The 27907-nt window shown below is 54.9% G+C and overlaps 1 protein-coding gene across 1 annotated transcript; it reads left to right on the top strand.

Annotated features, from left to right (window-relative positions):
* The first annotated feature begins 1711 nt into the window (after positions 1-1711).
* On the top strand, positions 1712-26592 carry QRICH2 (glutamine rich 2). The gene is made up of 20 exons (XM_052658644.1): positions 1712-2221; positions 2388-2477; positions 3617-3676; positions 4099-4197; positions 7235-10241; positions 10992-11077; positions 12190-12287; positions 12807-12921; positions 17779-18039; positions 18742-18864; positions 18947-19021; positions 19211-19375; positions 19470-19591; positions 20214-20279; positions 20515-20616; positions 21245-21448; positions 23370-23517; positions 23819-23906; positions 24843-24968; positions 26408-26592. The coding sequence occupies exons 1-20, from the start codon at positions 1712-1714 to the stop codon at positions 26590-26592; spliced, it is 5730 nt and encodes a 1909-aa protein (XP_052514604.1).
* Positions 26593-27907: the final 1315 nt, after the last annotated feature.

Consider the following 27907-nt stretch of genomic DNA (forward strand, 5'->3'; position numbering starts at 1 on the left):
GGATTGGAATTGGAGTATATTAGAATAAGCCCTTTGCATTGGCATTTGGTGAGTCCTAGTGTGTGCCTGTCATGATAGCAAGGCTCAGGGACAGGAGAATGGAAACATGAGGGCCCAGAGAGGTGATGTTCTGGCCTTAGCTGGTGTAGCAGCAGCCATATTCTTCTGGAAGGTTCTGAGCTTAGAGTCAATTCAGCCCACACATCTCACCCTGCAGTACAGCCAACACTCAATCCGAAAGCTTCAGCTATGACTCCGTGGCCTGGCTTTATGTCTTCTAATGTAGGAGTGTATGTGCACAAGAGACTGCAAAGAATTTTTCCCTATTCTTTGGCCACTCCTTGCGGCAGGTGAGACCTTAGTTCCCCAACCAGGGATCGAACCTGTGCCCCCTGCAGTGGACACCTAGAGTCCTCCCTGGACTACCAGGGAGGTCTGAATAATGTCTCAACAACCCATCTGAAGGCCTGTTGTGTGTCAGGCTCTGGGAATATAATCGCAAAAATCCGTGGGTGGTTAACCCTCATGGAGGTTACAGACTCATTTAGCTCCATTTCCAAGAAACACTGCTTTTATTTTGGAGGGAGGTAGGGAGTGAACATGGAGGCTTTCGATTTTACCAGTTCAAACTAAAAATTGGACTTTGAAAAGTAGTGTCTAGTATAAGTGTCGATGCAGGTTTTCTGTATCTGGAAGGTCAACACTGAAAGCGGTACCCATTTCCTGGGGGACTCTGGTATGGGAGAATAAGCCTCAGTTGCTGAGAGCATCACTGTCCCCCCTGGTCCTATCTCATCGGCCCTGCCATGTAACCAGGGGAGATGCTGGCACGTGACCACGTGAGTCTTCTGAGATAAGCGAGGCCAGGGCAGCGCAGAAAATTCTGGCAGCTGGTGGCTAACTGGGACCACCTGGGTACTGTGACTGGCCTTTAAGTTACCTTCCCTTCTGATTGAGCAAAGATACGGGAACTGTGCCCGAGGGGCCAAGGTCTGACGACTGTGTCTGTTAGGTTGCCATTGCCCTGTGAAGGGGACACACAAAACCCCGTGGCCGTGAGGCCTCAAATCTTTGCATTATTGTGACCCCCACCCCCACCCCCGAGTGAATCAGCTGGAATCTAGGTGAGCCTTAGGGGGCCTCCACCCTCCCACCCCCAAATTGACGTGTTCCCTGGGTGGGGGTGGGGGGCGTTTACTGAGAACAAAAATTGATGGCACTTTGGGGTGTGACCAGGCCTTTCCCGACCCACTAGAACAGGCTTTCCTTGGGTCTGGGGTGGCTTCAAGGACCTGCAGGTGTCCGCGCAGAGGCCAACTCTCCGCGAGGCGCATTCTTCCGTGGAATCCCCGAATGCGCGTTGGGGCATCCACAACCGGGCAGCGAACGGGGGCCACGAACTTCGTTCCAAACGTCCGCCGGCCGCCTGGACACTGCACTCCCGAGTTCGAGCTCGGTGATCGGATGGCGGCGGGCTGACGCCAGAGGCTCTGCGGTCCCGGGACCCGGGTTTCCCGGGAGCGAAGACTGACTGGGAAGTCCGGTGGCCGGGCGCTACCTCTCCGTCCTCCAGAGAGGCTCCAGACCGAGACTGGTGCCCAGCGCGGCTGAACGCAGGGGCAGGGGCGCCCCGGGGCCTCTCAGGGGCCCGGAAAGGCCCGGGAGGCGGGGCGAGCAGTAAGGCGGGCAGGGCCGCCCGAGAAGGCGAACGATGCCGCCCGCGACGGCGGCCCCCTCGGTCTCCCTCCGGGAGCTGGCCGACCTCGCTATCGGCACCCCGGAGGTGGGCGCTGTCAATTTCACGGCCCTGCACACGCTCCTCGTGGCCATGCTCAAGAGCCTCAACCTGCAGGATACGCGGATCGACTTCCAGACTCCCATGCTCGACCAGAGCCGCTCCTTTGAGTCCCCGCGGGTGTCGACCAGCACCCCGCAGCTGCTGGCGCCCAAAGAGAGGCGAAGGAGCAGCGTGGCCAGAGCGCAGACCCTGGAGACCCAGGTGAAGGACCTGGGCGGCCAGGTCCAGGACCTCGGCCGGCAGCTCAAGACCATGGGGAGCCAGGTGCAGGCCATCGTGGCGCACGTGCAGCACTTCCCCACCCAGACTGATGGGCTGGACGACCGCGACTGGCTGGAAACGAAGGATTTGGCCCTGGTAACGCAGGAGAAGGGGCAGACAGGGCAGACGAAAGGCAGGAGTGACAGCAAGCCGGTCTTCCAGGTGGGTGTGCGGGCGGCCCGCCCAATCCAGGCCGCTCTCCAGCGCCCCGCCCCCAGGGAGCTGGGCTTCTGAGACACGCTCCTGGGAGGAGTCCCGGAGCCCGGAGGCAGGCGAGGGAGGGTCAGGCCCGGGCCAGGAGCCCCATGGCTCGATTTCTACCTCGCAGGGCCCCGAGCTGCTCCAGGACCTCATGAAAGACATGAAGATTTTGAAGGAAGCCCATCAAAAGAAGGTGCAGCCTGAGGTGCAGCCTGAGGTGAGGGCGGCAGGGACCCCACCTTGGGGAGCTGAGTGACCCCCTTCCTGGGCAGCCTTCTTCCTCCCCTCTGTTTACCCGGGGCTCACCCACCACTTGTCAGACACCCATGCGTCCTGAACAGACCCAGAGAGGGCCCAAGAACTTCTCAGAATGTTCTTTAAGTGACTTTCCTTTAAACTAGAATAAAGGAGCAAGGTGGTGGGTGTTAAGGGATAAAAGTTTGGTCCAAGAAAAGAGAGCTAGAATGCAGAGGGTCATGAGTCACCACCCACAGCCCCCCAGGCAACAACCTCTCTCACTTGGATCTTTGTTTGCTTGGAGAGAAGCCAGGAGCCCTGAGCGTAAGCAAAGAGTCAGACATAACTGAAGTGACCGAGCACATTTTTAGATTTGGGGTTTGTCTTTGGTAAAGGCTGTTTTACCTTTAGATTCGTAGTTTCTGAAGGTTTGCCAAAATTCTAAGGAGCCACTTGCTGTTGATTTGCTAAGTTGTGTCCAACATTTTACAATGCCATAGACTGTAGGCCACCAGGCTCCTCTGTCCAAGGAATTTCCCACCCAAGAATACTGGAGTGGGTTGCTATTTCCTCTTCCAGGGAATCTTCCTGACCCTGGGATTGAACCCGTGTCTCCTGCATTTGCAGGTGGATTCTTTACCACTGGGCCACCTGGGAAGCCCCAAGGAGCTGCTTTAAGTGGTAGCGATTTGCTTTGATCCTTCAGAGGCACTTTTCCCTTTAAACAGTGCAGACTTTCAGATACCCAATCATCTTTGTTCTTGAGAGGCGAGGTCAGTCTGATTCCAAAGTCCCACTAGTGGGTTGTATGAAATGCATCCTGGGACCAAACAAAGGGTCCCACCCTCGCACCATTTTTGTCCAAGGCACGTAGCCTCCGAGTACCACTCACCATGCCCCATGTCCCTTCCTCTTGTTGTCTGGGAAGAGAATGGGGAGCCTGGCTTGGCAAGCTTCTCTGTACCTTGAGCTCCTCTAAGACCCAAGGACCTCCTTTCCTCTTCTGCCGTGTGTGTGTGTGTGTGTGTGTGTGTGTGTGTGTGTGTGTGTGTGTGAGTGTATGTATAGAGGCCACTGGAGGGGCTGTTTTGATCTTCAATCTCTGAACTCTTCTTCCAGCAACTCCTTCAACGGATTGAAGAACTGGAGAGGATAAACAGAGAAAGGGACGAATTCCTGGTAATATCAGCCAGTTCTGCGGGAAAGGGTGGTGAGAGAGGGGATTAGGGGGTAGGATGGTTGCCCAGAGCCTGGCCCCTCTCCTGGGGCTCACCCAGTTTCCCACCCCAGGGGTCTGCATGCCTTCATTCGAGGGTGATGTATGTCTCCTGCCTCTTGGGGTGCCGTCCCTGGCATGTGGGAACATTCTTTCCCTGCTCATTGGTCCATCTGGGGCCCACATGGGACAGGAAACCAGCCGCCCAACATTCACTGGTTTCTTGAAGGACAGTACTTCTCCTTGGGGCTTCGGAAAGACCCACCCCATCCTGTTCTGTTCTGTCCTGTTCCTAAAGAGTCCTGGGATTAAACTAGGGGTGTGTGTGTTGTGTATGTTCGGTGTGTGTGTGTGCTTGTCTGTGCGTGTTGTCTTTCACTGTCAGGAATTATTAAACCGGAAGCTGAGTAGGATGCCGTCTTCAGAAGAGGCCACCATGGTCACCTGGGAAGAGCTGGAGCAGGCGATTACTGATGGCTGGAAGGTCTCACAAACAGTAAATAAGGGTGGGGGGTCCTGGGGGTGGGCAGTGGTCTTGGAAGGGGCCCCTGAACCTCACAGTGTTCTGTTATGTGGATGCTTATAATTTCCTTCACAAGTTTTCTATCAATATTACGGATAGTTTTAATGTTTTTCCCCAAGCTTATAAGGAACCCTGCTCTAATGCGACATTCACACAAGTGAAGGTATTCATAGGGTAAATTCCTAGAACCAGAATACATGTTTACAGTTTGGATAGCTTTGGCCAAAATTGCCTTTCATGGTTGTGGTTCTGATTTGGAGCTCCGTGAACAGCAGAGCAGAGAATTTGTTTCTCAGTACCGGATTTTGTTTGTTTTTTTAAAAAATATTAATTTGCTGCATCAGATCCTGGTTGTGGCATGTGAAATATTTTTAGTTGCAGCATGTGGAATCTAGTTCCCCGACCAGGGATCGAATCCAGGCTCCCTGCATTGGGAGCATGGTGTTTCAGCCACTGAATCACCAGGGAAGTCCCCAGAGGATGGTTTTGATTTGCTTTCCTAGCTTTTCAAAGTTCCTTTAGAGTCTGTCCTAACACGCATGGGTCCCTTCACTATCAGTGCACAAAGGTGAACAACCGTGGCAATAAAACCCGTTCAGGGAGCCTTTTGCTGATGGTGACTTGTACACACAGGTGGCATCTGCCTCGAGGTAGTGCATAGGATAACCAAACCAAGCTTTCTTCGTCTGAACAAAGGGGGTATTTTCAAATGACCCTCAAGGACAAGGATCAGGTGTCCTTTTGGTCTTGACATTCCTCTTCCTCTGACTTTGTGTATCTGGATTCCTCAGAAAGGGTCCCACGAGCAGGAGAAAGAGAGTGAGGCCTTTGGCGCCACCAAGTGGCCATCTGGGGTGCGCCAAATACCGTCTTGGTACAAAGACACCCTTCTAGTTTCCTTGTTTTCTGAGGTCAGGGCCCTCTTCGAGGAAAGCAGCATCACAGAGTTCAAGGAAGAGCCTGCAAACCAAGTGACCAGCCTAGAAAAAGGTGGCCTCTGCTTTCACTGTCATTTTTTTTAAGCCAAAGCTTTTTTGCATTTACCCACATATCACTATTCTATGTTTCGAGAGAGCAGCACATTTTTGGGGGTGCCAGCAGAAGACTCCCGCAAGACCTAAAAATAAGCCTCGACAGAAGCGCCTCTTGACTTCTCACTTGTCCAGAAGTGAGAAGGTGTCAGGGTTCTGACGGCTGCTCAGAATCACGAACAGCCCCAGAAGCAGATGAGAATAAATTTAAATATTAATTTTTGAGAAGCAAGAGTCAGTAATGATCATAATGAAAGCAGTGGAGAGTTTCACTCTCTCAAGCTGAGGAAATACAACACGCTTGAGCCCAATTTTTTTTTTTTTTTTTTGCCTTGTTGGCAGTAACTCTAAGGTGATTGTGAGGTACACTCTCCGCCTGCATCATGAGTAGACAGGCAGGATTGAGGCTTGGATGTGAGTACAGGGGGTGGGGGTGTGTGTGATGAGTACAGAGGAGTAGATTACACGCTTGGAGATGCAGATGTGAGGAAGCACACTGTCCATGTAGCAACTACAGTTCAAGGAGCTCAGAATTCATGTGGAAGACGCTCATCCCAGGACCTGAGTGTGGAAGGACGCTGACCGCTTGATCCCAAGGGTGTGTTCTGATGGCCGATGGGGCAGGTCTTTGCAGCTTTGCTCATATACCCAGCGGTGCTGCTGATGCTTTTCTTCCACCTTCTTTTTCTCTCCCTCCTCCTCCTCCTCATGGTACTTCTTCAAGCAATTCTTGTATCAGTTGCATCCCTAGGGGAGAGGTCTTGGAGAATCTTCTGTAAAGCAGAGTGGACTGCCTCCCGTGATTCATCTTTTAGAATTTGATTTATTCTTGATTGCACGGGGTCTTTGTGGCTGTGTGCAGTCTTTCTCTCATTTCAGTGAGTGAGGGTTGTTCTCTGGTTGCGTGGGCTCCTCACTGTGGTGGCGTCTCACGTGGCAGAGCCAGGCTCTAGAGTGCGGGCCCAGTAGCTGTGGCACATGAACTTAGTTGTTCTACGGCATATGGAACCTTCCTGGACCAGGGATCAAACTAGTGTCCTCTGCATTGGCAGGCAGATTCTTTAGCACTGGACCACCAAGGAAGTACAGAGGCATGGAATCTTAACCACTAGACCACCAGGGAGCCCTCTTGGTCCCCTATAGATAACCTGTTTTCATAAACAATGCCTCAGACTCTGTCTCTGTACGTGTATGCCTGTTCTTTCGTGAGAGTCAATACAGACAGTTCCTATCTATGGAGTTTCTGAGTCTGTGCTTTACATTTTAAATGCATGGTTTACTTTCCCTACTGTGTACACTTCTGCTGCCAGCAATGGGTCAATGGTGGAGTAGACTTTATATTGTAAACTCAATAAATTACTTATGTCCTTTGTTTCCAGACGCAATAAAAGTTGGAGTTGATCACGTGATTTAGCAGGTTTCCCCCCCACCTTTTTTTTTAATTTATAGTTTGGCTGTGCTGAGTTCTCATTGCCACATGTGGCCTTTCTCTAGTTGTGGCGAGTGGGGAATACCCTCTAGTTGCAGCGCGTGGGTTTCTCACTGCGGTGCCTTCTCGTGTCGTGGTGCATGGGGTATCTATGCCCGTGGGCTTCAGTAGTAGTGGTGTGCAGGTTTAGCTGCCTCACGATATGTGAATCTTCCCAGACCAGGGATGAAACCCATGTGCCCCGCACTGGCATGTAGATTCTTAACTACTGCACCACCAGGGATCTCCCCCCTCCTGTCTTCTATGAGGAAAATTACATATAAGGAGACCATTTACAAATGTACAGACTCAAAAATCTGGAGAACTGCCTTTCAAGGGTGTCAAAGTCAGTCTTTGTGTCCAGCTTAGTTTTGTAAGGGTGCATGTTTTTTCCCCAAGGGCTCTAAATCATCTTCATCAGATACCCCAGACTTCCTACCCTCCTATCATGAGTACTTTTTCCTTAGAGACACTGATTTCTCTCTTCCTCTTTCACCAGACCTCAGAGTCATCAACAGGACTTCAGCGGCGCAAAAGACAGAGTTCCATAACATCAAGTGACCTAATTGCAAGTGGAGTCTCCACAAAGCATCCAAGTGATGACCAGGCTGTGGACTCTGCTGGTTTTATCACAGACAACACCTTTTCAGGAACCAGTGGCATAGGATACCCCTTCGATGGGCCTCCTGGCAGGGAACGGAGCAGAGTTTCCTCTGCCACTGGGTTTCCGGCTAGAGAACAGCACTTAAGGGCCCGTGATGAAGCTGGCCTGGCCAGACCCCATCCGCCATCTATGTCCCAGTTGAGGGCAGAGCCAGATCGCCGCCGGTCTAGAGAGAAGCACAGCTCAGGGTATCTACGCAGAGATGAACGGGATGCCCACCTTGGCCCAGTGTATCAGGATGTGTCCTTGCCCAGAGATCAACACCCTCAGATGTCCCCAGATCAGCACAGGGGAGTGTTTGCTAGCCAAGGCCACCTCTATGCAAGGCCAGATCAATATGGATTCGGATCGTTTGATTCAGATCAGCTTGAATTGCTGTATCCCAGCACTTATGTGCCTGGCATGGTTCCCATCAGTGTGGATCAGGTTGGAGTGATGCTGCCTGGAATGGATGAGCAGGAATTGGTACTAGCTGGCATGGCTCAGAGTGATGCGGTGCCACCATTGGTACATGGCAGAGATCAGCCAGGATCAGAACAGCCTGGTACAGTTCCGCTTAGCACATATCAACTTCCTGGAATGGATGAGAGTGGTATGGGACCACTTGGCACATATCAGTCTGGGGTGGTACCTCTTGGTGTAGATCAGCATGGATTTGTAATATATCCCATGGATCAGCAAGTTTTTGTACAGCCCAGTTTGGGAACATCTGGCTTCATACAACCTGGCACAGAGCAGCATGAAATGATCCAGCCCAGTGCAGGCCAGGCTGGTGTGGTCCAGCCCGGTGCGGGCCAGGCTGGTGTGGTGCAGCCCGGTGCGGGCCAGGCTGGTGTGGTGCAGCTCGGTGCGGGCCAGGCTGGTGTGGTGCAGCTCGGTGCGGGCCAGGCTGCTGTGGTGCACACCGGTGCGGGCCAGGCTGGTGTGGTGCAGCCCGGTGCGGGCCAGGCTGGTGTGGTGCAGCCCGGTGCGGGCCAGGCTGCTGTGGTGCAGCCCGGTGCGGGCCAGGCTGGTGTGGTGCAGCCCGGTGCGGGCCAGGCTGGTGTGGTGCACACCGGTGCGGGCCAGGCTGCTGTGGTGCACACCGGTGCGGGCCAGGCTGGTGTGGTGCAGCCCGGTGCGGGCCAGGCTGGTGTGGTGCACACCGGTGCGGGCCAGGCTGGTGTGGTGCAGCCCGGTCCGGGCCAGGCTGGTGTGGTGCACACCGGTGCGGGCCAGGCTGGTGTGGTGCAGCCCGGTGCGCGCCAGGCTGGTGTGGTGCAGCCCGGTGCGGGCCAGGCTGGTGTGGTGCACACCGGTGCGGGCCAGGCTGGTGTGGTGCAGCCCGGTGCGGGCCAGGCTGGTGTGGTGCAGCCCGGTGCGGGCCAGGCTGGTGTAATGCAGCCTAGAATGTATCCACGAGGTTTGGTGCAACCTGGGATGTATCCGCGAGGTTTGGTGCAACCTGAAATTTATCCACGAGGTTTGGTCCAACCTGGTATAGATCAGCCTGGTTTCATGCAGCCTAGAATGTATCCACGAGGTTTGGTGCCACCTAGAATGTATCATCGAGGTTTGGTGCAGCCTGGTGCGGGTCACCCTGGTCTGGTGCAATCTGGTGCAGGTCAAACGGGTGTGATCCAACCCGGTGCAGGCCAGCCTGGTGTGGTGCAGCCCGGTGCAGGTCAGGCTGGTGTGGCGCAGCCCAGTGCAGGCCACGCTGGTGTGGCGCAGCCCAGTGCAGGCCAGGCTGGTGTGGCGCAGCCCGGTGCAGGCCAGGCTGGTGTGGTGCAGCCTGGTGAAAGTCAGGCTGGTGTGATCCAACCCAGTGCAGGCCAGGTTGGTGTGATCCAGCCCGGTGCAGGTCAGCCTGGGTTGGTGCAACCTCAAGTGGATCAGTATGGTTTAGTACAGCCTGATAGAGGTCGACATGGCTTTTTTCAACCTAATATATCTATGCCTGGCTTGGTCCCACCTGGGGCATATCCTCCTGGTCTGGTCCAGACTGGTGCCTATCCAGGTGGTTTGATCCAACCTGGGGCCTATCCACGTGGCTTCATGCAGCCTGGTGCCGATCAGCAGGGTTTGGTTCAGCCTGTAATAGATCCACATTGGGGGAGGCAATCTGGCACAGGTCGAAGCATAATACCACCAGGCACAGAGCTTCTCGGGTTTCCAACATACCGTGCCGATTTTCGAAGTTTTACATCACCACGCCCATACCAGCAAGGTGTGGCACCTCCTGGCAGGGATCAGTATGGTCAGGTGTCATCACTCCTATCCAGTCAAGGTCTGACACCATCAGGTACAGACCGAGAAGCCTTGGTACTACAAGAAATGTATCGACAAGGTTTGCAGCAGCGTGGCCCAACACCATTAAGCACAGCTGTAGGATCTGCACCCCAGGATCAACAGCATTTGGAAACACCTGAACCAGAGCAGCGTGACCAGGCTGTTCCCAACTCTATCCCAGACTCCCAGGGCCTAATGTATGGTGGCCCAGGGTATCAAGGTGTAGATCAGCACGTCCAGGTAGGTGTGGGTCCAAAAGAACTATATGTTTTAAGCCAACCTGGAGTTTCTATTCAGACTTCCCCAGGCCAAGAGGCCCCCGTTCCCAGGAGCACACACTCCCTTGACTATCTGGACCGAGGCTCATCCGAAAGGAGCGATACTCAGAGTGAGAGACGTGAGTCACTGGATAAACTGGCTCCCAGCTTCCCCATAGCCATGGAAACATTTCGTATGATGGGGGAGATTATCGCCCTCTACGTGGAGCTTAAGGAGAACATAAAGGACCTGAATGAGGAACAGGCTGGCCTAACGGACTTGGAGAAGATCCAGTACCTGCTGGCACTGATGGGTGGGTGCTGCAGGCACAGAGGAGAGGCCGTTGTCCTCCTCGGCTGATTTCATCCTTTTCTCCTCCTGTGCCTCTGCCTGAGACCCCCGAAAATGGCATTTCCATTCTCAGCCATTCTGGGTTCTCCCATAGCCTTTAAGGGTCCAAGTTGTTGGTGTTTAGTCACTAACTTATGTCTGACTCTTTGCAGCCCCATGAACTGTAGCCCACCAGGTTCCTCTGACCATGGGATTTCCCAGGCAAGAATACTGGAGTGGGGACTTCCCTGGTGGTCCAGCGGTTAAGAATCCGCCTTCCAGTGCAGGGGAACACGCGTTCGATCCCTGGTCAGGGAACTAGATCCCACATGTTGCAGGGCAACTAAGCCCGCACACCAAAACTAGAGAGAAGCCCTGGAGCCACACGACAAAGACCCTGAGTGCTACAACTAAGACCCGATGCAGCCAAATAAATAAATATTCAAAAGAAAGAAAGAAAGAAAAAGAATGCTGGAGTGGGTTGCCATTTCCTCTTCCAGGGGATCTTCCTGACCCAGGGATCGAACCCATGTCTCCTGCATTGCAGGTGGATACTTTACCACTGAGCCCCCAGGGGAGCCCTGAAAAGACACTCCTTTCTTCCCATCCCCTCTCCACTCCAGCCCCCAGGAAAAGCCAGATAAACGATCCATGTTGTTCTTCATTGTGAGGCTGGGATTGGGAGCCATTAGAAATCTGATTTTTCTGACTCTAAGATCTCTGTTCTCCATAGTCAAGAAGTCCATACCCCCTGACCTGCAGGAACAGCTGAAGACCTTAAAGGCCTTGACCAAAGAAATTCAACAAGAAAAAGCAAAAGTAAGGGAGGGTCCACCTCCTTTGCCTTCCAGTGCCAACAACTCCACTTCCCATTTTCATTTTCATGGACTGCACAGTCCTTTCACCTCTGTTACTATCACATGGATCTTTACAGTCCCCTCCGATGGGAAACACACCCCAGGTTTGAGCGTGTTTCTTTCCTGAATCTAAAACCTGACATTCAAAGCTATTAAGATTCCACTGAGCCAGCAAGGTGGCCTGGGCTCCTTTCATTACATGTGGTCATTTCCAGTAACCCCCACTGTCCCTGGAGCAGCCTTGGAGTTTGTGGGACTGTCTGGGGCCAGCAGTCATGGCAAGGGGCTATTAGGTCTTCAGCCCTTCTCTCTGTCTCCTTTTAAGGTTTTTATTTTGAGGTGGATGATATTTAAAGTCATTATTGAATTTGTTACAGTATTGCTTCTGGTTTTTTTATGTTTTAGTTTTCTGGCCCTGAGGCATGTGGGAATCTTAGCTCCCCTACCAGGGATTGAACCCATATCCCTTGCATTGGAAGGTGAAGTATTAATCACTGGACTACCAGGGAATGACTGACTCCCCAGTCATTCTCTTAATGCCAGCTCTCTACATCCATGGGCTTCCCTGGTAGCTCAGGTGGTAAAGAATGCACCTGCAATGCAGGAGACCCTGGTTCAGTTCCTGGGTTGGGAAGATCCCCAGAGGAGGGCATGGCACCCTACTCCAGTATTCTTGCTCCCATAGACAGAAGAGCCTGGCGGGCTATACTCCATGGGGTCGCAAAGAGTCAGACACAACTGAGCGACTAAGCAAAAGCATCTTCATCCACGGGGTAGACGGACTGAATGTCAGGAAGGGACCTCAGGCTTTGCTAGAGGATTGGATTAGGATTAGGGGGTGGGGTGACTTTCCTGGTGGTCCAGTGGTTAGGACTCTGTGCTTTCGCTGCCAGCAGCCTGAGTTTGATCCCTGGTTGGGAAACTAAGATCCTGCAAGCCTCATGGTATGGAAAAAAAAAAAAAGAAAAAGCAAGGATTAGGGAATGAGGGAGGAGCTTGCTGGGCCTGCAGCGGTACATTCAGAAAGCAGAGATCTCAAGCCTGCCTGACACTCCTCTTCCATTGGATTTGTAGATGGAGAAGATGAGCAAGATCCTGGAGGGTCATGGGGAGAAAGAAATAGGAAAGGAGGAGAAAGGTAGCCCTCTGAACCTGCAGCTGGGTATCCTCAGGTAAAATCCCCCGGCTGAGTGCAGCTTGTGTCCTGGCATCACGTGCTCTAAGCCAGGGAGGCAGTAGCAGCCTCTGGTCCCCTCCTTCCTGAACCGACTGCTATCTTTGATCCGGATCACGTCTGCTCTTCAGGTTGTCCGTACCTTGTTCAGGTTGCTAGTGGAAGTTTCCCACGTTCTTAAAACAGTTCAGCACCAGGGCTTGGAAGAGCACTCCTCTCCCCGGACAAAAAGCTCCCTAGATTCTGTCCACAGTTGGAGGCTTCAAAGCATTTGCTGGAGCCCCTCGGAGCAGTCTCTGCGCAGGGCCAGGCCTCACCCCCTTGAAGCCTCTCAGCCGGGCACACTGGGCACCCGCCTCCACGGCAGGCAGGGCCTTGGACGCTTTAGGCAGAGCTTGGAGAGGGGATGTGAAAGAGCGCCGGGCTGCCTCCTCCATCCTTGAGGGCCGGCGCTCTGCCATGCCGGGCCCCAGCCCCTGGGCGGGTAGTGGGGCTGGACCATCTCTTGCGCACACAGAGTCACCATGGCTGACATCGAGAAGGAGCTGGGCGAGCTGAGGGAGAGCCAGGAGAAGGGCAAGGTCAGCATGGAACATTCGGTCTCCGAAGCCTCCGTTTACCTGCAGGATCAGGTGAGGACCTTCAGCCCACAGGGACGAGGGCCCTTCTCAGAGCTGGCTGAGGGCGTTGGGGATGCTAAACGCTTATCTGATATATACTTGGCAAGTATTTTCTCCCTTTCTGGGGGTTGTCTTTTCACTCTCCTGGGAGTGTCTGCCTTTACATCGTGAGTGTTGGTCACCCCAGAATGTTCCCAGTGAGGACTGTCTGGACTCAGACCAGCTCTCTGAGTGCCCATAGAAGGATCAGATGGGCAAAATCATGGGCCCAGGGGGCTCGTGATGGGAACCCCTTTATGCTAGAGGCCCCATTCAGGACCCCTGCACCAAGTTTGCCAGGACGGTGGTGTGCACCATTTCACAACCCAGGACTGACTGTCTTGGATAGGATGGCAGTAGATGGTGTGTTTGAGAGTCACGTGTTATCCCAAGGCTCAGGCCTGAGCTTAGCCACCTCTGGGGCTCCGCAGGGCCACACCTGGAGGGCATCCACCTGCCACTGGGCAGGCCCAGCTCCTGACTCTCCAAAATAGCGTTGACTCTTCTGGTGGCAAGAGTCATGCTGAGCTCAGGCCCACAGGAGCCTGGTTGAAAATACAGACGTGTAGAGGAAATTGGGAAGGGCAAATTTCTAAGCCAAGGGGCCAGTCTGGCCCGGGCCACTACCTGTCTGTCCTTGTGTGTCTTTTCTGAAAAAGCTTTCTTTCTTGCTTGCTTGGCTTTGCTGGGTCTTCTTGGCTGCGTGCGAGGGCTTTCTCTAGTTGCGTTGCACAGGGGCTACTCTTGAACGCAGTGTGAGAGCTTCTCAGGGCAGCGTCTTCTCTTGCCGCAGAGCGGAGGATCAAGGCGCGCGGGCTTCAGGAGCGGCTCTAGAACGCTGGCTCAGTTGTCGTGGAGCACCAGGTTAGTGCTCCTTGGCATGTGGGATCTTGCCGGACCAGGGATTGAACCGGTGTCCCTTGGTTTGCAAGGCAGATTCTTAACCACTGGACCACCAGGAAAGCCCTCTGTCTTTTGTGTCTGTCTTTGCCTCCGTGTCACTTTCCTTATCCATCTTTCTCAAATACCACTGTATCTCTCTTGCCTTCTGTATTCCGTCAGGTTTCTTTTTTTTCCATTTATTTTATAATTGGAGGATAATTGCTTTACTATGTGGTGTTGGTTTCTGCTGTACAACAACACAAATCAGTAATAATTATATATATCCCCTCCCTCATAAGCCTCCCTCCCACCTCCCATTCCACACCTCTGGGTCATCACGGAATGCCAGGCTGGGTTCCCTGTGTCAGTCAGCTTTCTTATCTCTCACACATGGTCCAAAAGGGCTGCCCCAGGCCTTGCAATGTCACATGCTTCCAAGGAGGGGGGCCCTAGGTTGGCTCAGCCCCTCTCCCCGAGGCAGGCAACACATCACAGGTCTTTGGTTAGTCTGGTGTCTACCCAGGACCAGTCCTTTATGGGGACAAACTGGGACCATGGGATCCAGAAGAGAGCAGGAGGGCCAGTGGAAGGAGTTTGTTCCCACCCTGGCCGTGAGAGACCCCTGCAGTGGTGGCACTGGTCACATTCTCTCTCTCTCTTTCAATTGAAGTATAGTTGGCCTACAATATCACATCAGTTTCAAATGCACAACATAGTGATTCAGTATTTTTACAAATTATACTCCACTGAGGGCTTCCCAGGTGGCTCAGTGAATAAAGAATCTGCCTGCCAAGCTGGAGACATGGGTTTCAATCCCTGGGACAGGAAGATCTCCTGGATAAGGAAATGGCAATCCTAAACGACTAAACAGCAACAGACTCCATTGGAAGTTATTATAAAAGAACGGCTCTATTTCCCTGTGCTACACAATATGGCTTGGCTGCTTATTTACACACAGTAGTTTGTACTTCTTAGTTCCCTCCCCCTGTCTTGTCCCTCCCCTGGCCCTCCCCCAGCTGTAACCACTAGTTTGTTCTCTAGGTCTATGAGTCTGTTTCTGTTCTGTTATATTCACTAGTTTGTTTTATTTTTTAGTTTCTACATATAAGTGACAACATACAGTATTTGTCTTTGACTTACTTCACTAAGGATGACACTCTAGGTCCATCCATGAAAGTGAAGTGAAAGTGTTAGTTGCTCACTCATGTCTGACTCTTTGCGAACCCATGGACTCTTGGCCTCCAGGTTCCTCTGTCCATGGAATTCTTCAAACAAGAATACTGGAGTGGTTAGCCATTCTCTTCTCTAGAGGTCCATCCAAGTTGTTTTGCAAATGGCAAAATTTCGGGTTTTATGACTGAGTGTGGTATTCCATTTTAATATATAAACCACATCTTCTCAATCTATTGATGGAAACTTAGGTTGCTCCATGTCTTAGCTATCGTAACTAGTGCTGCTGTGGACATTGTGGAGCATGTATCTTTTTGAATTCGTGTTTCCATTTTCTTCAGATACATAACCAGGAGTGGAATTGCCGGATCATACGCTAATTCTATTTTTAGTGTTTTTAGAAATTTCTGTACTGTTTTCCATGGTGACTGAACCAATTTACATTCCCAGTAGACTTTTTGATGCTAGCCTTTCTAAGAGGTGTGCGATGATATCTTATTGTGGTTTTGATTTGCATTTCTCTAATAAGTAGCGATGTTGAGCATCTTTTCATGTGCCTGCTGGCCATCTGTATACCTTCTTTGGGAAAAATATCTATTTAGGTCTTCTCAGTTCAGTTCAGTCACTCAACCGTGTCCGACTCTTTGCGACTCTATGGAGTGTAGCACCCCAGGCTTCCCTGTCCATCACCAACTCCCAGAACTTGCTCAGCTCATGTCCGTCAAGTCAGTGATGCCATTCAACCATCTCATCCTCTGTTGTCCCCTTCTCCTCCTGCCTTCAATCTTTCCCAGCATCAGGCTCTTTTCCAATGAGTCACCTTCTTCACATCAGATGGCCAAAGTATTAGAGTTTCAGCTTCAGCATCAGTCCTTCCAAGGAATATTCAGGACTGATCTCCTTAAGAACTGACTGGTTGGATCTCCTGCAGTCTAAGGGACTCTCAAGAGTCTTCTCCAACACCACACTTCAAAAGCATCAATTCTTTAGCGGTCTGCTTTCTTTATAGTCCAACTCTCACATCCATACATGACCACTGGAAAAACCATAGCTTTGACTGCTGCTGCTAAGTCACTTCAGTTGTGTCTGACTCTGTGCCACCCCATAGATGGCAGCCCACCAGGCTCCGCCATCCCTGGGATTCTCCAGGCAAGAACGCTGGAGTGGGTTGCCATTTCTTCCTCCAATGCATGAAAGTGATAAGTGAAAGTGATGTCGCTCAGTCGTGTCCAACTCTTTACGACCCCATGGACTGATGCCTACCATGCTCCTCCTTCCATGGGATTTTCCAGGCAAGAATATTGGAGTGGGTTGCCATTGCCTTCTCCATAGCTTTGACTAGACAAACCTTTGTTGGCAAAGTAATGTCTCTTTTTTAATATGCTGTCTAGGTTGGTCATAGCTTTTCTTCCAAGGAGCAAGCATCTTTTAATTTCATGGCTGCAGTTATCATCTGCAGTGGTTTTGGAGCCCAAAAAAATAAAGTCTGTCACTGTTTCCATTGTTTCCCCACCTATTTGCCATGAAATGATGGAACTGGATGCCATGTTCTTAGTTTTTTGAATGTTGAGTTTTAAACCAGCTTTTTCACTCTCCTCTTTCACTTTCTTCAAGAGGTTCTTTAGTTCCTCTTCACTTTCTGCCATAAGGGTGATATCCATCCATTTTTTAAATCGGGTTTTTTGATTTTTGAATGTTGAATTGTATAAGCTGTTTATATGTTTTGGATATTAACCCCTTACCAGTCAGATCATTTGGAAATATTTTCTCCCATTCCATAGGTTATCTCTTTGTTGGTGGTTTCCTTTGCTGTCCAAAAGCTTTTCAGTTTAACTAGACCTCATTTGTTTATTTTTGCTTTTATTTCCTTTGACTTAGGAGGCAGATAAAAAAATGTTGCTACAATTTATTTAATTTTTTATAATTTATTTATTTTTGGTTGCGCTGGGTCTTCGTTGCTGCTCGTGGGCTTTCTCTAGTTGCAGTGAGCAGAGGCTGCTCTTCATTGCAGGGCACAGGCTTCTCACTGCAGCGGCTTCTCTTGTTGCAGAGCACGGGCTCTGGGCACATGGGCTTCAGAGTTGCTGCCCGTGGGCTCAGGTGTGTCAGGTAGGGTCGTTGCTCTGCGGCATCTGGGATCTTCCGGGACCAGGGATCAAACCCATGTCCCCTGCATTGGCAGGCGGATTCTTCCAGCAGACAATCAGGGAAGTCCTATTGCTACAATTTATGTCAAAAAGTGTCCTGCCTGTTTTCTTCTAGGAGTTTTATGGTTTTGGTTTTACATGTAGGTCTTTAATCCATTTTGAGTTAATTTTTTTTGTAGGTGGCATTAGAAAATCACGTTCTCTTATTGTTCTTTACATACTAAATGGGGAGAGAGCATGTGTGAGCCCACCGCTCCTCTGCCCAGGGCCTGGAACAGGGCCTGTGTGCCACCAGGGTCCTCAAAGTGTGTGTGGACTGACTGACAGACATCATCACTCTGGGATTTAGCTAGAGGAGATACATTCTCACATTGCACCAATGGGCTGGCTGGAGAAAGGTACAGAAGCCCCCTTCCTGCAAGGGCTTAATCAGCACCTGCCCTCCCTCCCCTGGAAACACTGCTCACTGTTTAATGGACAGACATCGAGCACCTCCCGTGAGCTGCATACCGTGCGAGGCACCGAGGCTCCGGCACCTGCCTGGATCACAGCAGGTCCGGGCAGAAAGGCTGGTGGTGGCTGTGTGGTGACCTGCTCACTGCCCTGCACCCGCCCTCTCTCCCACACCCAGTTAGACAAGCTCAGGACGATCATTGAGAACATGCTGGCCTCGTCCTCCACGCTGCTGTCCATGAGCTTGAACATGGCCCCGCACAAGCCCCTGACCACCCTGGCCCCCAGCCAGATCGACCCTGCGGCCACGTGCCCGGCCTGCAGCCTGGACCTGAGCCACCAGGTCAGCATGCTGGTGCAGCGCTACGAGCAGCTGCAGAACATGGTCAGCAACCTGGCTGCCTCCCGGCCCTCCAAGAAGGCCAAGCTGCAGAGCCAGGTGACGCGCCTGCCTCCCTCCTGGGTAGCTGCAAATGACCGCCCACCAGGAGCTGCTTGGGGAGTGTCCAGGGGAGGGATGTTGGGTCACTTTTGCATGATGGAGCCCTTTAGCAACTGCCCAAAAGTGCCTGGTCTTTCTGTGGGGTCACAGCAAGGGCAGCCATTGAGCTGGCCCTGGGGATGGGACTGGGGGCCCGACCTGGGTCCACGGTGGGATGGGGACAGCGTAGCTGGTGGAGGGGTGGAGCAGAACCATGCTCGTGCCTCGGGGACGCTGACATAGCTTTAGTGCTTGTTGCCCGCTCCTTCACACTGGTCTTCTGGTCTGTTTCTCTCTTCCCCGATAAAGGGCAGGCCTGCTGGGGGGAGGGCAGGGAGGACCACAAGTCCCTGAGGCCTGTCTCTTGGACTCCAGAATTCACACTCAGCTCAGGGCAGGAGGGGAGACTGTAGACCACATCCCAACTCTCTGGGGCCCCAGAGCAGCTCACCACCTCACCTACACCAGTGGACCGGGTGCCTGGAGGCCACTCCATGGGGAGGTGGTGGGCTATGATGGCAACCCAGGAGGCCTAGAGTGGGGTCTGATGTCCGCCTGTCCGCTGGGTGATGTTCTAAAGGCTCCCCTGTCGGGGGAGCGGCAGCACCCCAGGTGGGTGTGGGGTTGCCGCCCCAGGGAGCCTGCCTCTGTCCTGCGCAGGATGAAGAGCTGCTGGGCCACATCCAGAGCGCCATCCTGCAAGTGCAGGGCGACTGCGAGAAACTCAGCATCACCACCAGCAACCTCATTGAAGACCATCGGCAGAAGCAGAAGGACATTGATGTGAGGACTGGGAGGGGGGCGGGGGCGGGGCTGGGGCGCGACCGGTTCCCTGCTCCTATTCTCTGCTCCCTCGGCCTCCCAGGTGTTGTACCAGGGTCTGGAGAAGCTGGAGAAGGAGAAGGCCAACAGGGGACACCTGGAGATGGAAATCGGCGTGGTAAGGCCAGGCCTGAAGAAAGGCCACCCAGGGAGGTCCCATCGCTCCCACTCTTGAAAAGGCAGAGAGAGGAGAGGAGCCCAAGGTGGGAGGTGGGCTCAGCATCAGAGTTGAGCTACGTGGAGCAGGGCCCCACTGTGGCTCTCGCCCATCTCGGTGGGGGCGCGTCTCGTCCCCGTCTCTGGGCAGAAAGCCGACAAGAGTGCCCTGGCGGCCAAAGTGAGCCGCGTCCAGTTTGATGCCACCACGGAGCAGCTGAACCGCATGATGCAGGAGCTGGTGGCCAAGATGACGGGGCAGGAGCAGGACTGGCAGAAGATGCTGGACAAGCTCCTGGTGGAGATGGACAGCAAGGTGACCCGGGCAGCGCCACCTCCTCCAGGCACTGCAGACCTCCACCTGCTTTCTCAGAGCTCACCTGGTCCCCGCCCCCCACTTCCTCCCCCAGCTGGACCGCCTGGAGTTGGAGCCGGTGAAGCAGTCATTGGAGGATCGGTGGAAATCCTTGCGACAGCAGCTCAAAGAGCGCTCTCCACTCTACCAGGCGGACGAGGCAGCCGCCATGCGGAGGTGAGGCCTGGCAGGGGAAAGGGTGGGCCGGCTGGAGGGTCCCCATGTGTGTTCGGAGGGACTGGTGGATCCTATCTGGGACCGTCCAGCCGTAGGAAGCCACAGAGCTTGAAAAGCTCTTGTAGCTCAGGCTGATTCATATTATAGCAGAGAGAGGGAGGGGAGGGGGGCGTAAGGCTCTCTGGTCACAGGTGGGAGGGGGTTCACAGCCCCCAGAACTCAGCTCCCAGGGGAACAGGCCCCAGGCCACCAGAGGCAGAGCCTGGGCGGGGTGAGTGCTCCTGGGGGTGCCTGGCTCCTGGCAGCTTCAGTCTCAGCATTTCCATTCCTGGCCACCAGAGGGCTGCCAAGGCTTACACAGGGCACCCACCCCCCAGGGCCCTTGAGAGCCCTGCCGGCTTTGGGTTAGGGTAGATGGGTGCTAGATGTGTGTCCAGAAGTGGGCATCTCTAGTAGCTGATGTGTGCAGGGAGCAGGGCCCAGACCTGCCTCCGGTGGCCTGGGGGCCCGTCCCTCTGGGCGCTGAGCATCCAGCCTACCAGCCAAACCTGAGTTCTCCATCCCTCCCTTTGGGGCCCTCTGGGCAGGCCCTCACCCTCTGCGTGTGTCCCATCCCTCACAGGCAGCTCTTGGCACACTTCCACTGCCTCTCATGTGACCGTCCCCTGGAGACACCTGTGACTGGACAGTGAGTGCCCCCAGCGCGTGGCCGTGATGGGGGCGTCTTCTGTCCTCCCTGCCGGCCTCCAGCTCGCCTGCTCCTCCTCTCTCTGGTCCGCTCCATGCCTCGGGCTGCTCTTACCCCTTGGCCTTCAGTCCCTGGGGCGGGAAGGCTCCTCCGGCAGGTGGAGCATGAGGAGGGGGTGATGGGTTTGGACACTGGAGTTTCTCACTCCGACCCTCCCTTCCCTGCCCCTGCCCAGAGTCATCCCCATGACTCCTGTGGGCCCCTGCCTGCCCGGGCACCGCTCTGTCCGCCCCTACACGGTCTTTGAACTGGAGCAGGTTCGGCAGCAGAGCCGCAAGTACGGGCGGTGCCGTGGGGTCCTGTGAGGGCTTTGCAGGGGGTCTGGAGGGCGAGAGTGGGGACTGGGGCGGGGTGATGCTAGGGCGCTTTTTGAAGCAGCTCCCAGTTCTTCCCAGGGCGGGAGCATCAGTGCAGGAGGTGCAGACCTAGTAACCACCTGCCTTTGCACCCCTGCCAGGCATCCTGGTGGGACATTGCCTCTGAGACTTCCCCCCACCCCCACCCCCACCCCCACCCTTCCCCTGCTCACACTGGGCCTAGGAGGAAGGCAGGGGGCAGCTCCATGAGTGTGAGATGAGTGGTAGGGGATGTGTTTCATGCCCTCCGGGGCTCCTGCCCTCCTCCCACAGACTTTCCAACTTCTGAGGCTGGGGGGTTCAGCAGAAAGCCTGGTTTTCAAAGCTGCCCTTGGAGCCCACGGGGGCCAGGGGTGCGAGGGGGCCCGATGGACTGGGCTGCTCTCCCCTCTGGCTCTCCGGCATGCTCTCGGCTCAGGAAACCCTCCCCGGCAGGCCCGGCCCTGGTCCCTGGGGTTCGGTGGAGGGGGCTCCCACTCCACAGGGCCCTGCTTCCCAGGGAGGGTGCTGGGGTGCAGCTCACCCCTCCACTGGGCCCGCACCCCACAGCCTGAAGCTGGGCAGCAGTGGCTTCCTGCGGGGGGACCTGGGGCAGGTGGACCAGAGCGTGGGGCGCCTGCGCACCATGCACTCCAAGATGCTCCTGGACATCGAGAAGGTGCAAATCCACTTCGGGGGCTCCATCAAGGCCAGCAGCCAGATGATCCGCGAGCTGCTGCAGGCCCAGTGCCCCAGCTCCCCCTGCTACAAACGGTGGGCGGCCGAGGGGCCTGGCACCAGGGAGGGCAGAGAGTGTGTGTGTGTGTGTGTCCGTGTGTCTGTGTGTGTGTCCGTGTGTCTGTGTGTGTCCCTGTGTCTGTGTGTATGTGTGTGAGTGGGGCACCGGGGAGGGCAGAGAGTGTGTGTGTGTGTGTGTGTCCGTGTGTATGTGTGTATGTGTGTGAGGGGGGCACCGGGGAGGGCAGAGAGTGTGTGTGTCCGTGTGTGTGTGTGTGTGTCCGTGTGTGTGTGTGTATGTGTGTGTGGGGCACCAGGGAGGGCAGAGAGTGTGTGTGTGTGTGTTCGTGTCCGTGTGTGTGTGTGTGTCCCTGTGTGTGTGTGTATGTGTGTGAGTGGGGCACCAGGGAGGGCAGAGAGTGTGTGTGTGTGTGTTCGTGTCCGTGTGTGTGTGTGTGTCCCTGTGTGTGTGTGTATGTGTGTGAGTGGGGCACCAGGGAGGGCAGAGAGTGTGTGTGTGTGTGTGTGTCCGTGTGTGTGTGTGTATGTGTGTGAGGGGGGCACCGGGGAGGGCAGAGAGTGTGTGTGTCCGTGTGTGTGTGTGTATGTGTGTGTGGGGCACCAGGGAGGGCAGAGAGTGTGTGTGTGTGTGTTCGTGTCTGTGTGTGTGTGTGTGTCCCTGTGTGTGTGTGTATGTGTGTGTGGGGCACCAGGGAGGGCAGAGAGTGTGTGTGTGTGTGTGTCCGTGTGTGTGTGTGTCCCTGTGTGTGTGTGTATGTGTGTGAGTGGGGCACCAGGGAGGGCAGAGAGTGTGTGTGTGTTCGTGTCCGTGTGTATGTGTGTATGTGTGTGAGTGGGGCACCGGGGAGGGCAGAGAGTGTGTGTGTGTGTGTCTGTGTGTATGTGTGTGAGGGGGGCACCGGGAGGGCAGAGAGTGTGTGTGTGTGTGTGTGTGTGTCCGTGTGTGTGTGTGTCCCTGTGTGTGTGTGTATGTGTGTGAGTGGGGCACCAGGGAGGGCAGAGAGTGTGTGTGTGTGTGTTCATGTCCGTGTGTATGTGTATATGTGTGTGAGTGGGGCACCGGGGAGGGCAGAGAGTGTGTGTGTGTGTGTCTGTGTGTATGTGTGTGAGGGGGGCACCGGGAGGGCAGAGAGTGTGTGTGTGTGTGTGTGTGTCCCTGTGTGTGTGTGTATGTGTGTGAGTGGGGCACCGGGGAGGGCAGAGAGTGTGTGTGTTCGTGTCCGTGTGTGTGTATGTGTGTCCCTGTGTGTGTCTGTGTGTGAGTGGGGCACCGGGGAGGGCAGAGTGTGTGTGTGTGTCCATGTGTGTGTCCGTGTGTGTGTGTGTAGAGTGGGGCCTCCATGTAGGAGAGAGTATGTGATTGTGTATGTCTGTGAAAATGTGAACATGCATATGTGTGTATGAAAATGTGGGTGTGATTATATGTGTGTGAACGTTTATGTGTTTTTGAGAGAATGCAAGAGAATGTGTATGTGTGAATGTGTGTAAACATGTGCGAATGTGTTTGAGAATCTGTGAACACACGTATGTGAATGTGTATATGAGTGTGTGAATGCGTGTGAACAAGTGTGAGAGCATTGTTAAATGTATACTGTATGAGCAGATGAATGTGTGTGAATGTGCATATGAATGTGTGAACGCCTATGTGTGCGTTCTGAGTGTGTGAGAGAATGTGTGTATGTCTGCGAACGTACATGTGAATGTGTGTTTGAGGATCTGTGAATACATGTGTGTGGATGTGTGTATGAGAGAGGGAGTGTGTGTGTGTGTGTGTGTGTGTGTGTGTCCCTCAGGAGGCCACCCTGCTCGCTCACCCCCAGCCCTGTCCTGGCTAAGCGGTGGCCCCTGGAGCACCCCCCTCACCTGCACCCCCCGCCCCAGTGAGGCGTGTCCTGGGACACACCCGCTCCCCGTGACTCCGCCGTCTCCACCGCAGGCTGCCAGACATGGCTGATTACAGCTACTCCTCCGCTCCCCGGCCCTGTGGGGGCAGCCACACCCTCACCTACCCCTACCGGCGCATCCGCCTGCAGCACCTTTCGCAGGGACTGTACCCCACCGAGGAGATCCAGATCGCCATGAAGGTGGGGACACTCCTGGGAACCTCCAGGGAGGGCCCCCCAGACTCCCAGATCCCTCTGGAAAAGCAGCCAGCAGTCCCCTGCTCGGTCCTCAGCCTCGGGTGTGGTTTCTTAATCAGACCCAGTCAAAGCCTCAGATTCTTTTCCTTTCCTGGGAAGAAGACAGCCATCCCGGCCACCCGGCTCATCCCCTTCACCCTGTCACTCAGCCCCTTCGAGGGCTCTGAGCACCGTTTGGCTCAGAGAGGGGACGGGAGGGGCACTCAGGCGGCAGGTGGCCATGGGTACCCACCCGTCTCCACAGCACGATGAGGTGGACATCTTGGGCCTGGACGGACATATTTACAAGGGACGGATGGACACAAGGCTACCGGACCTCCTGAACAAAGACAGTGAGTGTCCAGATGGCCCAGAGGCCCTCGGGCTCCTTGCTTGGGTCCCGCAGGGTCTGTCCGGCTCCTGGAGGCCCCTGCACTTCTTGGGGCCACCAGACCCCGACTGCCTTCCTCCTCCACCTCCCTGACTCCGAATGCCCCCAGGTCAGTGTTGGCAGAAGGGGGACAGCTGCCCAGTCTTAGCCAATCAGCAGGAATGTCGTGGCCCCATCTTTTCTGGCCAGGCTTCATCCGCAGGCTGTCACCCCAGCTTTCCCACCTAGGCCTCTGTTCCCAGCATCACCCATTCTTCAAAACTCTTCCTGAGCCCCTACCACTTTGTGAACCTCTCGATGTTCTGGAACGTCCCCTTCCAGTTGGCCATCCTGGATGTGCTTTGTCACTTCCCTCTGGGTCTGACCGGTGTGTATGCATCTTTCTAGTCACTTCCCCTCCCGAACTGTAAACCCAGGGTCAGAACTCACCCAGCACCTGGCACGGGGCTACTGTATGTGGGTAAGATATCGGAGTGAGTGGATGGATGGATGGATTGACAGATGGCCAGACAGACATAAAGGGGGATGAAGTGCTTGTTGTTGCTCAGTCACTAAGTTATGTCTGACTCTTTGTGACCCCAGGGACCGCAGCACGCCAGGTTCCCCTGTCCTCCACTATCTCATGGAGTTGGCTCAGATTCATGTCCACTGAGTCGGTGATGCCATCCAACCATCTCATCCTCTGCCTCCCTCTTCTTTTGCCTTCAATCCTTCCCAGCATCAGGGTCTTTTCCAATGAGCAAAGTGCTTGCTTATAAAGGGCATTTCCACGAATTCAGACTGAGAAGGGCGCCCGCTGAGGCAGGCTGAGACCAGCAGCCCGCCGCCCTCTCCCCATCCCCACAGCCCCCTCAGAGCGTATCTCAGAACTGATCCTCCCCGCTCCGTCTCCCGTCAGACGCAGGGATGAAGCATAAGACCAAGCAGTCCCGGGCACACGGGCATCGGCAGCAGTCCCTCAGCAACAGCGGCCAGCTGCCCTCGCGGCCTCAGAGCGCCCAGACGCTGGCTGCCAAAGACTCAGGTAGCTCCTCCCTGGAAAGAGGGTCCTTCTGGGTGGCACTGCCCGCCGACCCTCTTCCTTGCCCTGTCCGGCCCCTCTCCTCCCCGTGGCTGGTATATACCCTTATTCCCCTGGAGAGAAGAAGGGCCTGGGAGCCGAGGGATGGGATGCGAGGCAGGAAAGAGAAAACCCTTCCCTCCCGGGCGCCTGCTTTGTGCCAGGTCTGTGGGCAGATACCGTCACTGCTCCCATTTCACAGAAGAGGAAACGGGTGGGCTTGCGGCCCAAGCTCTGGCTCCAGGCCCAAGTCCTTCCCCGCTGCTCATACGCACCGACTCTCCTGGGCCTGTGAGGTCCCCAGGGTCCGTGCTTTCTCCAGAGGGGCCAAATCCGGCCTGAAAGCCCGAGGGCTAAGTGTTCCCCTGGGGTTTGGCTACGCATGGGAGCCAGAGAGGGACACCGGCCTGGAGCCAGGGGACTAGACCACTTCCCGGTAACTCTGAGCATGTCTCCCCCTCCTCCTGGCCAGTTTCTTCATCTGTCAATAAAAGGGTGCTGGATTCTGGCTGCTAAGTTAGGAGCCCCCCTGCAGAGTCTAAGAAAGCTGCTGAGTTTCTTCTCATGAAACCTTATGTACCCACAATGCTTTGCAGCTACTTGCTGGAGGCCCAGGGAGCCCCACCGCACCCCTGCCCAGGTCTAGAGCCGCAGCCCGAGGTCCTCTGCACCAAGCCTTCCAGTTCCAGCCCCCAGTGCCTGCAGGAGCCAGAAACCAGTGCAGTGGTGGCGATGTGCAGCCTCGCCTTTGCCAAGGGTTCCTCACTGCTGAAGAGCTTTACACGTGTGAATCAATAATTTTAATCCTCACGTGTTACAAGATAGGGACCATTGCTGGTTCCACCTACAGCTGACAAAGCCAAGGCACAGAGAGGTTAAAGTACATGCCCAAGGTCACACAGCTAGAAAGTCGCAGAGCCGGAGCTCAAAGCCAAGCTGTCTGGCCCCAGAGCCAGCGTTGGTGATGAAGGCAAATAGCCTGGGGTGGAGGATTCAGCAGGAGGCAGACAGCATTGGTGGCCTTTGGCTCTGGCTCCTAGGACTGTTCTTGGGGGAACTTAGCTTCCTTCTCCCTGGCACCCGTGTCCACTCTAAAGGCACATTACAGAAGCAGGAGGCGGGGGCTGTCTTAAAGAGAAATTCCTGCCCTGATTTAAGTCAGTGTGCCCCTAACAGTCCCTGTATTAATAGAGGGAATGTTAACAAAGAGGCAGGCTCTTGCCCCCTGAGTTATTTTAACTCAGAGTATAAAGGAGTGTGGCTTAGGGGCTCGTAAGAGAGCTTGACCCTCCAGCATGATGTCCTGGCTCAGCCTGGTTAGTGGGGCTTTGGGCAAGCCGAGGTGGGCCGCTGTTGGGCGTGGGAGTCAGCCTGAGCCATCCAGGGCCCCTCCTGTCTCGCAGCTCCTTCCCGTCATCAGAAAGACAGACCTGTCTCCACCGAGGGCCGCCTTTCCCAGCTGAACCCAGCCCACCTACCCGGCGAGACAGCAAACCTGCCAGTGGGGCTGGACGTGCACAGGGATGCACCTCCTGGGGAGGGGCTCGAGGAGCCCACCCGGGGGCCACGGTCCACCTCTGCTCACTGAGCAGAGCTATAAATAAATGCTTAGGAGAAAGCTTGGGGCCATGAGGCTCCTCTGGTCCTGGTTCAGGTGGGACAGTGGACTTCTTGCAGCCTGACGGACGTGGCTCCCCCAAACAGGGCCAGCTGTTCTCCGAGGGCTCCAGGGCTTCAAGAGGACTGAGTATAGCACCCAGGGTGGGGAGGCGGCAGCACAGGCCAGACCCCAGGCCCCGGGGACTGGCAGGCCTACGGGGGTCGGCCCTCTCTCGACCTTGGCTGGACCAAGTGCTAAGGCCTTCTCTGGCACAGGCACCGCCTTCCCTCTGGATAAGTGCCCAGGGCCCTCTGGAGGGTTTAGATGCTTCAGGTCCGTGCTCTGCTCAGGCTGTACCCTGGGGTGAAGGTTTAAGGGTGGCCGCCAGCAGGCTTCTGGCACATCCTGGGGAAGACGGGGCCACCAGCACCTGGGAAGGTTCCTGGTTGCCATCCTCTCCAGCTTGCGAAACGAGGAGCTTACCCAGGTGGTGCTGGTGGTAAAGAATCTGCCCGCCAGTGAAGGTGATGCGAGACGCGGGTTCGATCCCCAAGTTGGGAAGGTCCCCTGGAGAAGGAAATGGCACCCCACTCCAGTATTCTTGCCTGGAGAATCCCATGGACAGAGGAGCCTGGCGGGCTACAGTCCATGGGGTCACGCTTGGAGGCTGCAGCAGATGCAAGAGGGGCTGCTGGGGCCAGGCCGTGTCCCTGCTCCCCTTCCCTCCCCAGGAACAGAGAGAACTGTCTGACAGCCTTGAGGCCTGGCCCTTGTCCTGCTGCATGTCAGCCTTAACAGATGAGGGGTCAACTGTAAGGGACAAAAGCCCTTGTCCCCAAAGCCCCAGGGACAAGGGGAGAATTGCCTCCCACCCAGATAGTCTTGGAAGCAGTTTTCTGCCTTCAGATCTATTCTCATCAGCCCCCTCCTCAAAGGTGGGGTTCCCTCCCCCACCCCCAGGCCCCTCTGCCAGTGAGAGGCCTGCTTTAGAGGTGTGAGCGGAGGGGCGACATAGAGTCACAGGTGGGTGTGGCAGGAAATAGCCCAGAAAAGGGTTTCACTGGAGGGTGGGGCCCTCTGGGGGTGTCATGTATGGAGCAGGCACTCCCTACGGGAAGGGGCACCCCCCCTCTTCCCCATCTGCTGAGATGTGATTCATCATAGAACCCCAGAGTCCCAGCAGGCACCCAGCACCCTTTGCTCTGCAAGCGGGAGGCAGGCGAGGCCCGGGCCCTCCTCTGCTCAGTGTCCTGGCCTAGAATCCAAACTCACCAGCTTGGCGGGGAGGAGGGAGGAGCAGCCA

This window comes from Budorcas taxicolor, chromosome 19 (genome assembly GCF_023091745.1).
Source record: "Budorcas taxicolor isolate Tak-1 chromosome 19, Takin1.1, whole genome shotgun sequence".
Lineage (NCBI taxonomy): Eukaryota > Metazoa > Chordata > Mammalia > Artiodactyla > Bovidae > Budorcas > Budorcas taxicolor.